This window comes from Pelophylax lessonae (genome assembly GCF_965119305.1).
Source record: "Pelophylax lessonae genome assembly, chromosome: 3".
In the NCBI taxonomy this organism is placed as follows: Eukaryota; Metazoa; Chordata; class Amphibia; order Anura; family Ranidae; genus Pelophylax; species Pelophylax lessonae.
In genome coordinates this window covers 42,127,867-42,147,978 of record NC_138770.1, presented here as the reverse complement: position 1 = coordinate 42,147,978, position 20,112 = coordinate 42,127,867, and the positions used below count along the sequence as shown (strand labels likewise).

Sequence of the window (20,112 nt, the reverse complement as noted above, 5' to 3'; positions counted from 1 at the left end):
CAATACCCCTGTTGTATACTGTAGAACCCATGTCTTGAGGTACAGTACTGGGCACGGGCAGATTAGAAGACAACTGGATAATAGACGAGCTCTTCTGCTAGAATTATTGCCCTCATTCTGACATTTGCTGTGATATCTCACATGTATGGTGCAATCACTGGTTACAGATGCATGTGGGACCTACATGCACATTTGCGCATAAGCACAGGGGGTCTGGGGTGCTTTCATTTTTTTTTTTTACATTTTCTTAAAAACATTTTTATTTAACTTTATTACTATCACAAGGGATGGACACCACCTGGCAGTGACAGGTATTTTTTTAATGAGAGATCAGGGGTCTATAAAACCCCTGATCCCTCTTAGGAGTCAATCAATCCGAGATTGGTTTGATTGGCCGCCTCCCTGGCTGGTACTGCCAAGGTAAACTGAACCAAACAAGGAGTGACAAAATCCTCTTTCTCTTACGTCCTCCGACAGTCGCCGCCTCTTCATATTCGTCACATATGGGGTATTAGACTTTGCTCCGAAGGAGTAGCTAGGCAACAGAATATGTTAACAATAAAGCTTTTAACATATCCCACCCTCAAGGGGTGGTCCCCTCAGTCAATACCCTCCTACTTCCTGCAACCATATCTCAGTTTTAATGTCTAGCTTGTCAGGAGTGGCTGGCTTTTTCTGTGCTGGGGCTTTCTGCCCCAGACTCGTTCTTCTTTTTAAAATTTTGTTTGAGTTTTTCTCTCTACCTTTACTTAGCTGTTATTTTTGTCAGCATTAGTTAGTTCTTCGGATGAAGAGGATCATGCAGACTGGGTCTCGGGCTGATCCCCCTGATCGCAGGTCGTGGGTCAGTGGCTTCCCAGTCTGCCATCGAGCGTTCAGCCAGGTAACGCTCCTGGCACAGTGAACGACCCATCCCTGTTCGGTGCAGGGATGATTGGTGAGGTGGCTACCTCACTGGACGCTGTGCGGTTTCTTAACCCCCATTTTGTGCGTCTTGAATGCGACTCTCCCTGCCTCATGTGCAGCGGCTTGTTCGCCTGTGCGGGTTCCCCACGCCATGTGAGGTAAGAGTATTTATGTGGGGACCTGTCTGTCTGGGGGGGTGTCAGTCTGGGACTGTGTAACCTGCCTTTCATCACACTGCTTGTCTCCCTATCTCTCGGCTGCATGCTGTGGGCTGCAAGGGGGGGGGGGGGGAGATGTGTGACACTGTCTGTGTCAGGCTGATCAGTGTGTGAAGCTGTGTGCTGTGGGGCATGTTTTTTGGCATGTTTGGGCACTGTACAGCGATCGCTGCGGCGATCTGACATGTATTCTGATTCTGGTACGCAGACCTCGTGAATCTGGCGGTCGACGCCCCTTGGCGTCTACCTCTTCGAGACGATCTACTGTCTCAGGGACCGATTTACCATCCTGCTTTACAGTCGCTGGCTTTGACGGCCTGGCTGTTGAGACAGAGGTCCTGAAGGAGAAGGGTCTCTCTCCAGAGGTCGTTCATACTTTGATCAACGCGAGGAAGTCTTCCTCGGGGAAGGTTTATTACCGTACTTGGAAGGCCTATTTTGCCTGGTGTGAGTCCAGGGGGTTTTCACCCCGCACGTACTCGGTTTCCCGTGTGCTGTCTTTTCTTCAGACGGGTGTTGCTCAGCGTTTGGCGCTGGCTACGATAAAGGGTCAGGTGTCTGCGCTGGCCGTTCTGTTTCAACGTCCCGTGGCTTCCAACTCCTTGGTTGGCACCTTTATTCAGGGTGTGCGGCATCTGGTTCCTCCTAGGAGGGATCCTTTGCCCCCTTGGGACTTGAATCTCGTTCTATCTGTGTTACAACGTGCTCCTTTTGAACAGATCAGGGAGATCTCGTTGTCTATGTTGTCCAAAAAGGTCGCCTTTTTGGTGGCGATCACTTCGGCTCGCAGAGTGTCGGAGCTGGCAGCTTTGTCCTGCAAGTCTCCGTACCTGGTTATTCATTTGGATAAGGTGGTCTTGCGACCTAATCCTTCTTTTCTTCCGAAACGAGTTTCGGAATTCCATCTTAATGAGGATATTGTCTTGCCTTCGCTGTGCGCGAAGCCTAAACATCCAAAGGAGGTGAGATTGCATTCTCTGGATGTTGTTCGGGCGATAAGGGTTTACGTTAAATCGACTGAGTCTTTTCGTAAGACTGACTCCTTGTTTGTTCTTCCAGAGGGTCCTCGGAAGGGCATGGCGGCTTCGGCCTCTACCATCGCCAAATGGATCAGGCAGACCATTGAACAGGCCTATGCTTTGCAGGGTAAGGCTCCTCCTGTCCCTGTGAAGGCGCACTCTACTAGATCTTTGAGTACGTCTTGGGCCTGTCGTCATGGGGCTTCTGTAGCCCAGGTGTGTAAGGCGGCGACCTGGTCGACCGTGCACACTTTCACAAAATTCTACAAAGTAGATGTTCAGGCATCGGCGGATGCTTCCTTTGGCCGCAAGGTTCTTAGTGCGGCTGTTCCATAGGGTCCCTTGTTGGGGACTCCTGGCTGTTGGGATAGTTTTTTGTATCCCTTGGTTTTTTGTCTTTTCCTGGGTTGTTGCTCCTGTTGAGCACTTGTTTTTTACTGTTGCCCAGCTGGTTTCCTTCCTTTGGTAAGGTTCCTTTCTTTGATGCGGAGACTGCGTTGCCTTTTCGGCGCGGATGCGTTTCCCACCCCTCATGTTTGCACTGCTTTGGGACGTCCCCATATGTGACGAATATGAAGAGGCGGCGACTGTCGGAGGACGTAAGAGAAAACAGAATTTTTGTAAAATCTTACCTGTAAAATTCCTTTCTCTGAGTCCTCCGACAGTCGCCGCCCCCGCCCCTCTTTTGGGGTTTGGTTGTATACTCTACTGCTATTCCACTAAAACTGAGATATGGTTGCAGGAAGTAGGAGGGTATTGACTGAGGGGACCACCCCTTGAGGGTGGGATATGTTAAAAGCTTTATTGTTAACATATTCTGTTGCCTAGCTACTCCTTCGGAGCAAAGTCTAATACCCCATATGTGACGAATATGAAGAGGCGGCGACTGTCGGAGGACTCAGAGAAAGGAATTTTACAGGTAAGATTTTACAAAAATTCCGTTTTTCCGCTTCCTGCTTCATTGATCACAGAAGAGAGGGAAGAATGGATGTTCCTCCCTCTCCTCTGCAGGCAGGAGATCTGACTGCTTCTGAGCCCTGTAAAAGTGATTGGGAGGCTGTAGAGCCGCTTGGATCACTTTTACCTGAAAATAAATCAACAGATAAAAGATTTGATACCGGGATCATAGCTGAAGCTGTAAAGCGTCAAAAATGTGGTTGTATATGTCGTACACAAAGTCTTGGCGATGTGGTTCATGCACAACCCTTAAAACCCACTGCCCTCTTTCCTTACCGTATTGACTTCTGTACCATCCACTTTCTGATAGGTCACATTTGCTTGGCACAGATTTTGTTCCCCCTACATTATAATTGTGCTCTAGAATAGAGAGTTGTGTCCTGGCTACCATGGCATCAATACAAAAGTGGTTTCTTTTTGGTTTGTACTTCAGAGCAGTACTATGAAAAGTTTCCAGATGGCCAGGGTGGCACAACATAGACATTCTTTCTATGTCTCCAAGCCATGTCTTTTTTAGAACGATTTCTTGGAGCTCCTTGTGAGCACATGACCCATCTCTCAGCCAGTTCCTGGTGAGGTGTGATGTTTCACTTATGGGAAGATGATTACATTCTTTGTAATGTTCACATCCATCCCATTGATGGACATTGATCACATGGAACAATAAGGAACACCACTGTTCCTTAAGCACTGTAGGGTTGCCCTCACAATTTGCAGATGCCCACCATAAATGATTTTTTATGGATGGAATCCAAGGTGCCAACTCTTCACATCCTTTTTTTTTACTGGCGCCGTTAATCTTGGCCCCGATAGATTTTGCCATATGCTGGACACCGTACCGGTGTAAAATTTTTGGATATTTTTCACGGATTATCTTTTTGATTGTGACATGCCGGTCTGTACATACAATTCTCACATTGAGGCCTTTTTGTTTTATTTCGTCCAGTGCCTTTACAAAAGCTTTACCCTCTGAAGCCTCAACCGAACTTGACCCTGGCGTATGCTTTTCAACACCAAACCCAACAATTTTTTGTGTTTCAGCTTCCATAAAGGAATAGGTACAATATTTTGCATTGTATCCAGAGCTATCACATTGGCCGTCACCAGATAGGCAGACCACTTGTCCAGGGAGTTGAGAGATGATATTTTGTTGGTTTAATTTCCATTGGTAATCAATGGCAGGGAACAAATAATTTTTCTGATATTCGTAAAATGTTGTTTTGCTAATTGAGACCATCCCTAAGAGTTTGAGAAAACTTTCAATTTTTAGAAAATTGGAACCACTGCATAGAGCGGCACTTGATATGAGAACATCGCCCACTGGAGCGTTTCTGATTTTCGGTTGACTTTCCCACAGCAGAGAGCGATGACCGTTTTTACACCTTGCGTACACCGACAGGCAAGACCCACGCAGACTTTTTTCAACTTGAGCAAGAGAAGCATTGCAATTGTTATGATTGCAGCGTACCATTGTCAAAAGTTTATCTAGACAGCTCTCAAAAATAAGGAATTTCCTTTCCTTCCCGTAATCAGAACCTGACACAGCTGATGGTGACGTTTGGTTACCAAATGGAGTATAAACCTCATCAACACGTCTACCAGAGATGTTGTCCTCAGATTCTAAAGAGGATTCATTAGAGGGATAGTACGATACATCATGATCATCCATTTGGATAGCAAAGGATGAGTTTTCATGTCGGCTTCTGAAAGTTGAACTTGGAGTCACGTTGCACATTCCATCTGAGATGAGTCCTTCAACATTCTCTTTTTTTGGTGTGCTAGTAATAACCTTTGTTTGGGGTAATACCCATTCTTTAGATTTTAAATTGCGGTATAAATTGCACTGAATTCCAACATCGGCTGTGACTGGACTGTGCTGAGCTTTTTTGTTTTTAGTACCATGAAACGGGAACGTTCCGATTTTTTTGTCCTTGGTTTCTCTTGGAAAATCAGTCATAACGCCTTTGGACGATCTATGTCTTTTCATGGACCTAAAAAAACTTAAAAAAGAAGATTGAGAATTTTCTGGCACATGAGAGGACTCAGTAACATGGGCTACCCTTGACATAGGATCATCCAGACTTGGAAAAGATGAGATTCCAGCTTGTGCAGAAGAACCTGCAGGATGGAGAGACGGACCCTCATTGTGATCAGCGATGAAGCAAGAAGGCTGATCAGACAAAGAGGAGGTCAAAACTCTATTATATTCTGTGCAAAGCCTCTTCTTTCTTTCCTCATTATCACTAACTTCAATAACAGTTTTCAGATTTTTAAATATACTTGGAAAAGCTCCTTTCTTCAATGACAATTTACCTCCTAGATTTTCGTACATGTCTAAAGAGAAATGTTTTGAGCATATTCGATATGAGTTATTGGCTTTACCGAGCCAGATCCTAGAAACGGCCTCCTCTATGCTACTCTCATCAAACTGTCCGGTGTTCATAAGCCATTGTTTTATACGGACCTTGTCTTTGGGGAACACATGGAAAATTACATTAAGTTCTTTTTTTCTCCAATGAGAATCGCAGTTTTCCACAATACAAGAAGGCATACTGACGGATGGGTTTATGTACTGATGGTAAAACACAGTATTATCAGGGCTACATGTGTGTGTCCCAGTCTGTGATGGATTGAGAAGTCCACTGAATGTTGATTATTCCCAACAAGATGATCAGGATGAGCACCAAGGTCAATAGAAAGAGCAGGAAAATTTCACCAGGTCAGAATCAAAGTTTGAACGATTTCTCATGTGGAAAACAGACCAAATTACATCTTTCCTAGAATTAATGTTTTTCAGAAGATTAACCTGTGGAAGAAATAAAGAGTTTTACAAATATGCCTAATATTGTCATCCTTCGTTAGAGAATTATAGAAACCCAAGAAGAGTTAATTATCAATATACATACTATACTGCCAATAGTATTGGGACACCCCTCCAAATCATTGCATTCAGGCGTTCCAATCACCTCCATGGCCACAGGTGTAAAAAAAAAAAAAAAAAAAAAAAAAATCAAGCACGCAGACTGCTTCTAAAAATACTTGTGAAAGAATGGGTCGCTCTCAGAAGCTCAGTGATTTCAGGCGTGGTAATGTGATAGGTTGCCACCTGTGCAATAAGTCCATCTGTGAAATTTCCTTGCTACTAAATATTCCACGATCAACTGGAAGTAATAGCAGCTTAGCCACGAAGTGGTAGGCCATGTAAAATGATAGAGCGGGGTCAGCGCATACTGAAGCTCACAGTTGCCAGAAGTCACCAACTGTCTGCAGACCTCCAAACTTCATGTGACCTTCAGATTAGCACAACAACAGTGCGTAGAGAGCTTCATTGAATGGGCTTCCATGGCCGAGCAGCTGCATCCAAGCCTTACATCACCAAGTGCAATGCAGACCATCGGATGCAGTGGTGTAAAGCACGCCGCCACTGGACTCAAGAGCAGTGGAGACGTGTGCTCTGAAGTGACGAATCCCGCTTCTGTCTGGCAATTTCGATGGACGTGTCTGTGTTTTGATGGTTGCCAGAAGAATGGTACTTGCCTGACTGCATTGTGCCAAGTGTAAAGTTTGGTCGAGTGGGGATTATGGTGTGGGGTTGCTTTTCAGGGGTTGGGCTTGGCCCTCAGTTCCAGTGAAGGGAACTCTTAAAGCATCAGCATACCAAGATATTTTGGACAATTTCATGCTCCCGACTTTGTGGAAACATTTTGGGGACGGCCCCTTCCTGTTCCAACATGACTGCGCACCAGTGCACAAAGCAAGGTCCATAAAGACATGGAGGAGCGAGTTTGGGGTGGAGGAACTTGACTGGCCTGCACAGAGTCCTCATCTCAACCTGATAGAACACCTTTGGGATGAATTAGGGTGGAGAATGCAAGCCAGGCCTTCTCGTTTAACATCAGTGTCAGACCTTACAAATGTGCTTCTGGAAGAATGGTCAAGCATTCCCATAGACACACTCCTAAACCTTGTGGACAGCCTTCCCAGAAGAGTTGAAGTTGTTATAGCTGAAAAGGGTGGGCCAACTCAATATTGAACCCTATGGACTAAGACTGGGATGCCATTAAAGTTCATGTGGGTGCAAAGGCGGGGGTCCCAATACTTTTGGCAATACAGTATATGTGTGTATATTATATATATATATATATATATATATATATATATATTATGGAAAGTGGGAGATTTTAGTGGGAACAATCGAGGCCATGGGATCAGGGAAAACAATAGTGGCCAGTGGGGGTTGGAGGAGACCAATATTGGCCAGGGAGGGTTAGTGGATATCAATAGTGATGGATGGAGTACAAAAGTGACTTGCACAGGGTGGGGTGAGGGAGTTGAGGGAGAACAATAGTGGCCAGTGGGGGTTGAGGGAGAACAATAGTGGTGAGCGGGAGGGTTGGGGATTAGGGGAGCACAAAAGTGGCCAGTGGGGTTGGGGAGAACAACAATGGGCGGAAGGGTTGGAGGAGAACAACAATGGGCGGAAGGGTTGGAGGAGAACAATAATGGGCGGAAGGGTTGGAGGAGAACAATAATGGACGGAAGGGTTGGAGGAGAACAATAGTGGGCAGTGAAGTTTGGGGGAGAACGATAGGGATCTGTGGGGTTAGACTAGTAATGGTGGCTGGGGAAGGGGGAGAGGGTTGGCAGAGAACAAATAGAGGGCAGTGGAAGTTGTGGGAGAACAATATTGGCCTGCAGGCAGTTGAGGGAGAACAACAGTAGCCACGGGGCCTGAGGGAGAACAATAAAGGCCAGCAGGAGATTATGAAGGAAAGTAGTTCACAGGGTTGGTGGGATGGCACAATAATGAAAGTGGGGGGGGGGGGGTACACAATTATTCATTGATAAACACATACCTTGCACAGAAGTCTGCATCATATGTGGCTTCTCTCTCCCCCCTCCTGCTTAGAAATTTACAGACCGGCCTATGCAATCACTGTGCCAGAAACTCCTGTTGGAATAAAGAACTATAATAATACACTAAGAAATTCCAGAAAGTCTTAATTCTCAGGAAAGTAAACAATAACAAAAAAAAGTTAAAAAGAGGTAATAACTGAATGTAAAACACTGCAAAGACGATTAAAAACAAAAATCGTGAGGAGAGTTCAATAGCCAAAGTTATACACCAAGTTGCTTTTGGAGGTCGTTAAAGCCTCTGAAGATGACGAACGCAGATCTATGGGACCGTCGTTCAACCGTGTGCAATGTAGGAGATTGCGGCATGTTAGTGTGGTTCGTTTTTCGTAGGAGTGGCAGCCCTTGCCACATGTAAACACAAATGAACATTATAAGCATTTCCCATGGTTAAGTGCAGTTGTTTTCTGCTGTCTAAAGAGCCGCAGGGGCCGCATACAGACACCCATGAAAGTGAAGGACTGTATACATCAGTGCTATTGTAAATATCAATGCCTACTTCTGTCCGTGTATACCCATGGATTTTTGCCTTAAGATAAAAAGTCAGATGCACATACAGGATGTACATGGCACATGGAAAATGCCAATAATCTTCCTGTGTGCATTAATAGGGGGGTCTATAGTCAAGTGATAATAAAGATGAACCCCCTATAGTCCTATCTGTGCTAACAGTTCTAAACCCTTATTGTCATATAGACTATTAGGATTCCTTCACACCATACATGCAGAAAACTGGCGTATAAAACATGCAGTTGTTAGTTGCAGAGCCTTCCTTTACATCATAGTCCCCATCAGAGCCTTCCTGTACATCATAGTCCCCATCAGAGCCTTCCTTTACATCACAGTCCCCATCAGAGCCTTGCTGTACATCACAGTCCCCATCACAGCCTTGCTGTACATCACAGTCCCCATCACAGCCTTCCTTTACATCATAGTCCCCCATCAGAGCCTTCCTTGACATCACAGTCCCCATCAGAGCCTTCCTGTAAATTATAGTCCCCATCAGAGCCTCCCTTTACTTTAAAGTCCCCATCAGAGCCTTCCTTTACATCATAGTCCCCATCAGAGCCTTCCTGTACATCATGGTCCCCATCAGAGTCTTCTAGTACATCATAGTCCCCATCAGATCTTTCCTTTACATCATAGTCCCCATCATAGCCATCCTTTGGAAGGACATAGATAGGGACATCATAGTCCCTATCAGAGTCTTCTTGTACATCATAGTCCCCATCAGAGCCTTCCTTTACATCATAGTCCCCATCAGAGCCTTCCTTTACATCATAGTCCCCATCAGAGCCTTCCTTTACATCATAGTCCCCATCAGAGCCTTTCTGTACATCACAGTCCCCATCACAGCCTTCCTTTACATCACAGTCCCCATCAGAGCCCCACTTTACATCACAGTCCCCATCAGAGCCCCACTTTACATCACAGTCCCCATCAGAGCCCCACTTTACATCACAGTCCCCATCAGAGCCCCACTTTACATCACAGTCCCCATCAGAGCCCCACTTTACATCATAGTCCCCATCAGAGCCCCACTTTACATCACAGTCCCCATCAGAGCCCCACTTTACATCACAGTCCCCATCAGAGCCCCACTTTACATTACAGTCCCCATCAGAGCCCCACTTCACATCATAGTCCCCATCAGAGCCCCACTTTAGATCATAGTCCCCATCAGAGCCCCACTTTAGATCATAGTGCCCATCAGAGCCCCATTTCACATCATAGTCCCATCAGAGCCCCACTTTTCATCACAATCCCCATCAGAGCCCGCTTTTCATCATAGTCCCCATCAGAGCCCCATTTTTCATCATAGTCCCCACCAGAGCCCCATTTTTCATCATAGTCCCCATCAGAGCCCCACTTTACATCACAGTCCCCATCAGAGCCCCACTTCACATCATAGTCCCCATCAGAGCCCCACTTTAGATCATAGTGCCCATCAGAGCTGATGTTAGTGTCTGGACTCTGTGGTGGCCAATCCATGTGTGACAATGATGTCTCATGCTCCCTGAACCACTCTTTCACAATTTGAGCTTGATGTCATCTTGGAATATTACCGTGCCATCAGGGAAGAAAAAATCCATTGATGGAATAACCTGGTCATTCAGTATATTCAGATAGTCAGCTGACCTCATTCTTTGGGCACATCCAGTAACTATCCAATAGAGTTACTTCATGCTTAGTTTAGTTGCTTAGTTAATTCCAGGTGGCGACTTTTCTTTTTGGTCGGGCAGTGTATGTTTACCAATCTCTACACCTGTACTAAGGGGCCTTCTTCACTTATGATGTCTAGGTGCTCCCTACAGGTTGAAATCAAAGACAGGCGGCTAATTGCGAAGATCTCCACGTGTATTACAGATGTGACAAACTGTGTCCTGATCCTTGCATCGGAACCGTATGGATGTACATGCTACGAGGTGTGTAGCAATCCACGTAACCAGCTGCCTGTCATTGATTCCAACCGGCTCCCTGTACGGAACACCTGTGAAGACGGCCCTCTTCCCATGGGTGGATGGGTGAGTCTGTGTGAATAAGACTTATAACTGAAATTATAAACAGTGAGATCTACAAAATAGATGGGAAGAAATGACATAAAAAAAACGAGGAAGACAATGGTGACACCGTTCGTGTAAATAAGAAATATATATATATATATATATATATATATATACACACACACGCAAGTAACTGTAGGTTCTATCATTTCACTCAAAAATGAAGAGAATGTTTTGGCCCCGTAAGTGGGGAAATGTTCTACCACTAAAGGGGTTAATCTAGGTTTCCACACACTATATATATATATATATATGTGTATCATCATCTGCTGGAGATAAAAGACGTCACAGTGACTATGGAGGAAAAACATGAGGGGGGGGGGGGGTTACTGGGTGTAAATAGAAAATAAGATCTTATTACCTCCTCTACTGTCACTTCCAACAATGTCTTCTCTCTACTTCCTCCCAACTCACCTTTCACCCGGAACTTCCTGTCTGTACCTCTCCTGACATCACTTCCTGTCTTCCATAGAGACTTCTTCTCTCGAAATAAGTGAGATCACCTCCTTGTGGAGCTTAGAGGAACTGCAGCCCTGAGAAGCGGCCTTGTGCTGTGTGTATATGTACTGTATATCCTTTTAGATAGGTCATCTCCACTCCACATTTTGCATAAATTTAATTGCAGCAACTCAAAATGGTACTTACTAGTATGTACGGCCCCCCACATGCTTGTATGCATGCCTGAGAATGTTGAGGCATGCTCCTAATGAGACGACGGATGGTGTCCTGGGGTATTTCCTCCCAGATCTGGACCAGGGCATCACTGAGCTCCTGAAGAGACTGAGGTGCAACCTGGTGGCTTCGGATAGACAAAAATATTATGTTCCAGAGGTGTTCTATTGGATTTAAGTCAGACGAGAACGGGGGGGCCATTCAAAGGTATTAATTTCTTCATCCTCCAGGAACTGGCTGCATACTCTTGCCACATGAGGCTGGGCATTGTTGTGCACCAGGAGGAACCCAGAACCCACTGTGCCAGCGTATGGTCTGACAATGAGTCCAAGGAATTTATCCCAATACCTAATGGCAGTCAGGTGACATTGTCTAGCATGTTGAGGTCTGTGCGCCCCTCACTGGATATGCCTCCCCAGACCATTGCTGACCAACCACCATGCTGCACGATGTTACAGGCAGCATAACGTTTTCCGCGGATTCTCCAAACCCTTTCACGTCTGTCACATGTGCTCAGGGTGAACCTGCTCTCATCTGTGAAAAGCACAGGGCACCAGTGGTGGAGCTGCCAATTCTGGTGTTCAATGGTAAATGCCAATCGAGCTCTATGGTGCCAGGCAGTGAGCACAGGGCCCACTAGAGGACATCAGGCCACCCTCATGAAGTCTGTTTCTGATTGTTTGGTCAGAGACATTCACACCAGTGTCCTGCTGGAGGTCCTTTTGTAGGGCTCTGGCAGTGCTCATCCTGTTCCTCCTTGCACAAAGGAGCAGAGACCGGTCCTGCTGATGGGTTAAGGACCTTCTATGGCCCTGTCCAGCTCTCCTAGAGTAACTACCGGTCTCCTGGAGGAGTTGGACTGCCTGTGCAACCTCTATAGGTTCCAGGTATCGCCCCTCATGCTACCAGTAGTGACACTGACTCTAGCCAAATGCAAAACTAGTGAATAACAGTCAGAAAAGAGGAGTAGGAAGAAAATGTCAGTGGCCTCCACCTGTAAAACCATTCCTGTTTTGGAGGTCATTTAATTGTTGCCCATCTAGTGCACCTGTTCATTTCATTAACACCAAAGCAGCTGAAACTGATTAACAACCCCCTTTGCTACTTATATTGATATTATAACCATATCAATATCCTAGGAGTTTTATTGACATGAAGCTATACTCTGATCAAAAAGTATTCCTTTAATTTTTTTGAGAAGTGTATATTACTGCCTAGTCCAGCCTTTCTCAGCAAGGGTTCCTCCAAAGGTTTCTAGGGGTTCCTTGAGCAGTGAACAAGTTCTGTCTCAGTAAAAACTACCATGTAAGAGACCACTGATATAAGGGGATCCTTTTCCCATTGGTCGCCAATGTAAGGGACCACTACACTGACCACTGATATTAGGCAGTCCTTCTCCCATTGATCACCAATGTAAAGGACCACTACAGTGACCACTTATAAAAAAGGCTCCTTTCTCCATTGGTCAACAATGTAGGAGACCACTACATTGACCTCTTATATAGGGGGGTCCTTCTCCCATTTGTCACCAATGTAAAGGAACACTACACTGACCACTGATATTAGGGGGTCCTTCTCCCATTGATCACCAATGTAAAGGACTACTACACTGACCACTGATATAAGGGGATACTTCTCCTATTCGTCACCAATGCATACTTGCCAACAGTTCTGAATTGCCCAGGACATTCACAGAAAACAGACCAATGTTCCAGTCTGAACATGTACCGGGCAGAATCCCGAAAATCCCCCTCTGTCATAGACAGTCAGCGGGAGTTATTTTCGCTGAGCCCCATCTGTTTATCCATAGGAGCCCGAACGGCTATAGCATGGAGGGACTTTTTCTTCTTTTCAGAGTGCAGGCAGATTCACAGTCTCTGCTGGCGGAATGATATCATTCATAGCTGCCTCCTATGGCTCATGGTATGGATTTCCTGAGGGACCTCACACATTTTTTTTTTCTTGTTAGGATCCCCCTTAAAATGCATATGAATCACAAAGGGTCTGGTATGTACTGTATGTTGGGGGGGGGGGCTCTATAAATTTTTTTTTTACATTGTGTGTGTGCTACAACAAAAGTGATATTTACAGTACAAAAAAAAAAAGTTACACCATTTAACCACTTGCTTACTGGGCACGTTTACCCCCTTCCTGACCAGGCGAATTTTCAGCTTTAATCGCTATCGCACTTTGACAAATGACAATTGGGTGGCCATCGTAAAAAGTAAAAACAAGAAAAAAGAAAAGATGAACACACCCTATGATTACCTCTAAAAGATTATTTAATTAGCCAATTTAGGCAAATGTAACAATTGACAGCATCAGAATCCAAAAATCCCACAAAAAAAACCCTCCCCCACACCTACTCCACTTAATAAACACACCCCTAACTCGCTCAAAGTCACCCTACATGACAACCCACCCTTAAGAAAGTTCTCTCGTGGGAGCTGGTGATGATCTCCCCTAAAAGCCCCCTCCTTCCTGCAAAAGGGGCCTGCACAAATAACTCCACATGGGAGATAACTACTATAAACCTTTCAGTACCCGGAGAAGCCAGCACCCCACCTTAAAACTGCAATGGATGAATGAGGTGCTATAATTCTACAGGGTAGGGACTGAGTCCAGATGAATACAGAATGAGACTGAACCAGTGAGGAGCTCAAGCAAAAAACACATTTGGAATAAAAAAATTGAGAAAAAAAATCAAGTCCTGTAGACCGTGATGAGTAGAAAAAACAGCATGATGCTGTACAGCCCGTTACCGATGTACAGTCACAAAAATCCTATATCGTTGTAGATGGTAATATGTTTCCAAAACAAGTGCTGATTAGACAGGTAAGTGCACAAGATTAAACACACAATCATATATCAGTCCACCATCGGGATCACAGCTTTTAGCAATCAGAGCAGTATGGACCAAAGAGAAAATATAAGCAGAAGCATCCAGTCCTTGATGAATGGACAATATAGTAATAGAATCTCATAAATGTGTGTGTGGTCCGGCCTGTAGCACTGGTGTGGTCCCAAGAATTGAGTAACCCTAACCCTCTGAGCATACTTTACCATTCACACAACCGCCTTGGGTCTATTAGGGCAGTACTACTCACGATCCTCGGTCCGGTCAAGTGGTTTTCCTCTGTGCTGTATTGTGTCTAATGCTTGACTCTTATGGAGATATATTCTGGAGAGTTGATCCTCATTACAATGTCATATGATGTAGTGATGGTGATCAGCTCCCACTATATACTTGTCCAGGCTGGTACATGCATCAAGTGTACCAAAGAATAGTTTGTGCGGCAAGACCGGGAGGACGGGGCTCGTCCCTATTATCTAAAAGTAGGATGTGCCAGTGTTTCCCTAATACTGTTCTCAGTCGGTTACAATGGGTTCCATAAGTTGTAGCCACCCCTAAATATTCTTGTTTTGACTCCTGTGGGCTAGCTGAATACCCCGGTTCTAGGATTACGTCTCTCTTTTTGTTCAGAGCCTTGGACATACCTTCCCTATTGATTGAGTTTGGGTATCGCCGAGTTTTGGTCTTAATTCTCCACTTTCTCTATAGTAGTAGTTGATGTTTGTACAATTCCTGCAAATTCTAAGGAATTGTCCTGTGGGGATGCCTCTTATCTGTGACCATGGATGATGGCTGGTGACATGATGGAGAGTATTACCTGCAAGGGTTTTCTGAAGGTTTTAGTTACAATTCTTGTATCCTTTTTAAAGATCAACAGATCCAGAAATACAATCTGGTATTTATCAACCTGCTAAGCAAGGTAGATATTTCTGTTCTCATTCAAATCTGAAATAAACTTCACAAATTGGTCCAACGGACCCCTCTATACCACCAGCACATCATCAATAAAGGGAACCCACAGTGCTACATGCTCTGCAAATGCTGGTTGGGTATATACATCCTCTTTCTCCCACCAGCCCAGATGTAGGCATGTATATGAGGATGGCACATGCGGCTCCCATGGCTACTCCTCTCTTTAATCGCTAAAACCTCTTATTGAAAAAAAAGAAAGTTGTTGTTCAATACCAACTCCAATAGTTCAATAAGGAACTCATTGTGCACACCTGCAAGAGGGTGCCGAGTATCCAGCCATTCTGGGACCGCAGTTACCCCCACCTCATGTGGTATAAAGGGAAAATAATATTTAATTTTATGTATCTTTGGTGTAACATAAAATGTAGGGATATTATAATCCCCTATCTTAGGTACTCAGATTCCTTCCATGTGAGGAGTCCCACCTCCTGTGCTCTACAGATAAGATAGTTAATTTCCCTTACTAATGGATTTTTAGGCCATTTTTCATAGCAGCTGGGGTTGTTCAGTAGTCTATAGACTTCTTCTAAATAATATTTTTCCTGGCAGAGCGCCACATTACCTCCCTTATTATCACTTTTAATTCCATTAACCTCCCTGGCAGTCTGATTATTTTAAAACTCACCTTCCCCTGCGATCACCCGCCGTCCTCCCGCTGTGTGCTGGCACCTGTCTTCTGGTTCCCTTCCCTGCGAGCGTTGCAATTTAAAAAATGTAAATACACTAAATGACATGATACAGTGTAATCCATTAGGATCACAACTTTTTGTATCATGCCATTTTACCTAAGGGTTTCACCTGGTGACTTTTCCAGTGCCCTGCCTGTGCTTTTCCAGTTCTTTGCCCTCGGAAAATTGAGAATGATCATGGCGTCCAAAAAGCGTTCTTTTTGCGCAAAAATGGTCGTTAAAGATATTCCAGGCACAAACCACTGAAAAAGCACAGGCAGGGCACTGGAAAAGTCACCAGGTGCAATCCTGTGGTGAAATGGCATGATACAGTGTAATCCGTTAGGATCACAGCTTTGTATCATCTCATTTGTGTATTTACACTTTTGAATTTGCCACTGGTTCCACCCCCCTGCGTCGCAACGCTCCCAGGAAAGGGAACTGGAAGGCATGTGCCGGCAATCGGCTGTGCACAGAGTGGGGAGAGAGTGTGAGGATGCCGGGGAGGATGGCGGGGGATCGCAGGGAAGGTGAGTAACATTCTGGGGTAATCCCGAGTGTGGCTCGGGGGTTACCGCTTTTGGTACTAAAAGTTAACCCCGAGCCACACTCGGAAATACCGCCAGGGAGGTTAAAGCCTTCCGTTCACCTTGCGTTAAGTTATCTACAATGGGATGAATTTGTTCCCAATTGATGGAATGGAGATCCGTCGTGACTGCCTCCTGAAACATTTGGAGGTATCTATTGTTTCCAAAGTTAGGGAAAAATTCAGATTTGTTTGCCAAGCCAGATATTGGTGGTGGGTCAAGGAGATCAGAATCTATCCAGGTGTTGCCCCCCATGTATTCAATAAACTCACTATAACCAAGGTCCGCTAGAGTCGGGTTTGGCTTAGTCGCCGTGTCACTGTCTAATTTCCTACTAAAGCACATAGGTTTAAAATTAATACGTCTCAGAAACAGACAGATGTCCTTATATATATCAAAATTACTCCCTCTATTACACAGTGAAAAGCCAAGACTCTGGCTCAGCAAGGATAGATGGTCCTGATTAAAGTTATTTTCAGGTAAATTATTAACATTTAGGTCTCTTTTCTCTGGTTCCTTGTGATTACTCTGTTCCCCTAGGACAGTGATGGCGAACCTTGGCACCCCAGATGTTTTGGAACTACATTTCCTATGATGCTCAACTACACTGCATAGTGCATGAGCATCCTGCGAAATGTAGTTCCAAAACATCTGGGGTGCCAAGGTTCGCCATCACTGTCCTAGGAAGAAGAGGACTCTATCCTGGACTGCTTCTGTTCCTGACCCTTTTGTTGTTTTTCCTTCGTCTTTTTCTTTTCTTTGTCCCTCTTTGTCCTTTTCATCCACAGTTGGATCTAAAAAAGACACAGATTTATTTCCATCTCGATTTAGATTTCTGTTATATTTACTGTATTTCCTAAAACCTGCCACGTGATCTACTTCTACCTCTTCTTCCTTCCAGATCAAAATTTTTTTCACTCTCAAAATCCATCATATCTCGCTTGAATTTCTTCTGTTTACCAGTTTTATGTTCTTTTTTAAAACTCCTCGACTTCTTTTTTCAACCTATCATTACATTTCTCAAATTCCTCAACATTTTAAAACTCTGCTGTATTTGTATCTCTAAATCCTGCAGTTGTATACTTTCCTCCTCTACAAGAAGTTCAATAATATGTAATCCATGTTTGACCCATTCCTCTGTCCAGATTTTAAGAAATCATTCATTATGAAGATGATCTGCAGGAACAATACGCTCCCATAGGCCCCGTGGTATCATCTTAGCTTCTAAAATGCCTCTAGTGAGATAGCATTCCACTTTCTTTTGAGGTGTTTCAGATTGCTATGCTTTCTGAATAATTGAATTCACTCAGGCGCCTGGGAGCGTGTTGTTCCTCCCTGCAAAATACTGCCCTGATTTCCTGTTCCACTTCATTATTAAATTTGAAAGGCCATTCTGGGTGGTAGTTAAAAAACCCCTGTGCGATCCCGGAGGCCACGGACCAGGAGTCGTTGCAGCACACGGTCCGAGCCGCCTGGCCCCGGACATCCCACCTGCCTCCCTGGAGTTCGACCGGGTGCATAGAGCACTGGGGCCCCGGTCCTCCGATGCGGAACGGCCACGCGATGTAATCTGCAGGCTTCATCGGTATGCACATAAAGACACTATCATTAGGCTAGCCTGGGAGGCCGGCGAGGTGGACTTTGCTGGGGCCAGAATCCAAATACTACCTGATCTCTCACGGGCCACTCTTCAACGCAGCGCTCTGCTGAGACCCTTACTGGAGCGGATCCGACAGTTGGGCTGCACGTAACGGTGGGGTTTCCCTATTTCCTTGACAGTCCATAAAGGGTCCTCCTCGTTTACAGTACGCCACCTGGATGACCTCCCGGCCCTCTAGACCTTCCTGGATATGGCACTGATTGATGTCCCCAACTGGCTGTAGCACCTCCCGGGCCCCGGACGCAGGCAACCATCCACCCCCGGCCGGGAAAGGCGCCTCCCGCCTCGCACTCCTAGAGGCCGCCGCCGACTGCTGCCTGAACCGGCGACGGCGGTGAGAGAAGATTGATGGGTCCTTCAACAGTGCCCCTAAGCCTGACCCTGAGGTGAGAACTTAATCCCTGCATGATCTTCTGCACCCCCCACCCCTGACATTGCGGTCTAATGTGCTGCATCGGATTGTGGTATTGTCCTGCACCTCCCGCGGTCACAAGACTTTCGGCCTGCCCCTACCTTTTGCTCACCGGACTACTGTGACTGATATCCAGGTGCCGCGCCCGCTTTCTCTCCTGGGTGCCCGTTCCGTATGGACGCCACTGAGGTTGGGGCAGAGCGGACTCCCCTTCTCCTCCACTTGCCATTCCCTACGGGCGCAATGCCGCTGAACAGCAACCATGTCCGCCTTCCTCTGGACCCATCGAGAGACCCTGGCGGCCTTCAAGTCCTGCCCTGCCGCCATTAAGCAGCACCCCCTGATGAGGTTGTACTGGGGGGGGGGGTTTCTCTGTGTCCTCTACTTCTCAGGTGCCTTTTTGCAGTACGGATTAGGCTCTGGTGTAGTGTTCTCTTGTTAAACATGTTTTCTTTTTTCTTTAATTTTACTCATCTGGCTCCTCGTCAGTGAGAATGTATGCTGCTGTGTGCGGTTGGATGGGTGGGGGGGGGGGGTGAGGAAAGGAATAATTGGGAATGTGTAATTGCCTTGTATTGCTTAGATTCTGCGGTGAGGGGAGCTGGAGGGGGGATGCCTGGGCCACTTACTGGATCTGTGCTTGCCCTCTTTCCTCCCGGTCCTCATACCGGCCTATGGGCTGTACTGGAGGGGGGGGGGAGAGATGGCTGGGGGGGGGGGTGTGAGACAGGCTGTGACTACATCGGGCCACGGCTGTGGTCCTTGGAACTGTCGGGGTGAGGGGGGGGAAGTCCGCCTTGCAGAGGATTGTGTATTGGTATTGCTTTCACTGTTGATTTATGTATACCACTCAGTCAGCAGTCCTGTGCCCCTGAGCTCGTTATGAAGGAGGTTCCCGCCCCCTTAAGGTGCGGGGGCATGCCGTGACCTTCCTGCATGGGTATACCCCCTTTTCAGAGGCTCAGAGGGCACAGTTCCTTATGATTGGAACCCTATGATATGGAAGCAGCCTCCATCCTCACCCTTTCCTGGGAATTCTAGGAGGATGGCGGCTCCGGCTGTAGGTGCTCACTTATACAGGTTATATTATCTGCACTACGTTCTTGGCAGTCATTTTCATTTTACCTGTTTTTTTCTTCTTTTTTTGGACGGGGGGAGCTCTGGTCAGTATGCTCTTCTCTCCCTGTGTCGTTTACATCTTCGGGCCTTATCCCCCATTAGGCCTACACCCTACACAAGGTTCTACCCCTCTTAGAGGGAGAATCTCGGGGTGTCTTAGTTTTGGTTCCCTTAGAGCACTCCCCACTTGCCTACCCTTGACCTAATTTCCCCTGCCCCCTACTCTTCTTGCCCCCCTCCCCCCTCTTCTCCCCTTACTGTTCTTCTCTAATACCTAATCTCTCCCCCTCTGTTCCCCCTTCCTCTTTCTCACACCCCTCTGGGGTCCAGGGGGCTGTACCCCCCTCTTGCCTCCAATTACTGTCCCCTACCTGCTCCCCCCCCCCTCTTTTCTTCTGCACTTGGTCCCTCTCCTCCTCCTCCACCCTTCTTTTCTGTACCTCAAGCACTCCCACACCTTTCATTCCTCATGGATCCCCGTGCGTGTATCATGCTGCCAACTCTGAATCCAAATCTAGAGGGGTATCTATACTGATCTAGAGTCGGCTTCCCTGGACCCTTCTAGACCGCAGGGAGGATCCGCGGGGCAG

The 20,112-nt window shown here is 46.1% G+C and overlaps 2 protein-coding genes across 2 annotated transcripts in view; both read right to left on the bottom strand.

Moving 5' to 3' along the window:
• Positions 1-20,112, bottom strand: part of LOC309550683 (uncharacterized protein) — a 3,164,715-nt gene that overhangs the window by 1,728,413 nt on the left and 1,416,190 nt on the right. The window lies entirely within an intron of this gene.
• The window catches only part of LOC309550696 (uncharacterized protein), a 151,549-nt gene continuing 134,538 nt past the window's right edge, over positions 3,102-20,112 (bottom strand). Inside the window, exons 2-3 of the mRNA XM_082251030.1 lie at positions 7,957-8,051; positions 3,102-5,906 (exon numbers count right to left, since the gene is read on the bottom strand). Of these exons, the coding sequence (XP_082107156.1) occupies positions 3,267-5,651 (2,385 nt within the window). The 5' untranslated portion in view covers positions 5,652-5,906; positions 7,957-8,051 and the 3' untranslated portion in view covers positions 3,102-3,266. The remainder of the gene's footprint in view (positions 5,907-7,956; positions 8,052-20,112) is intronic.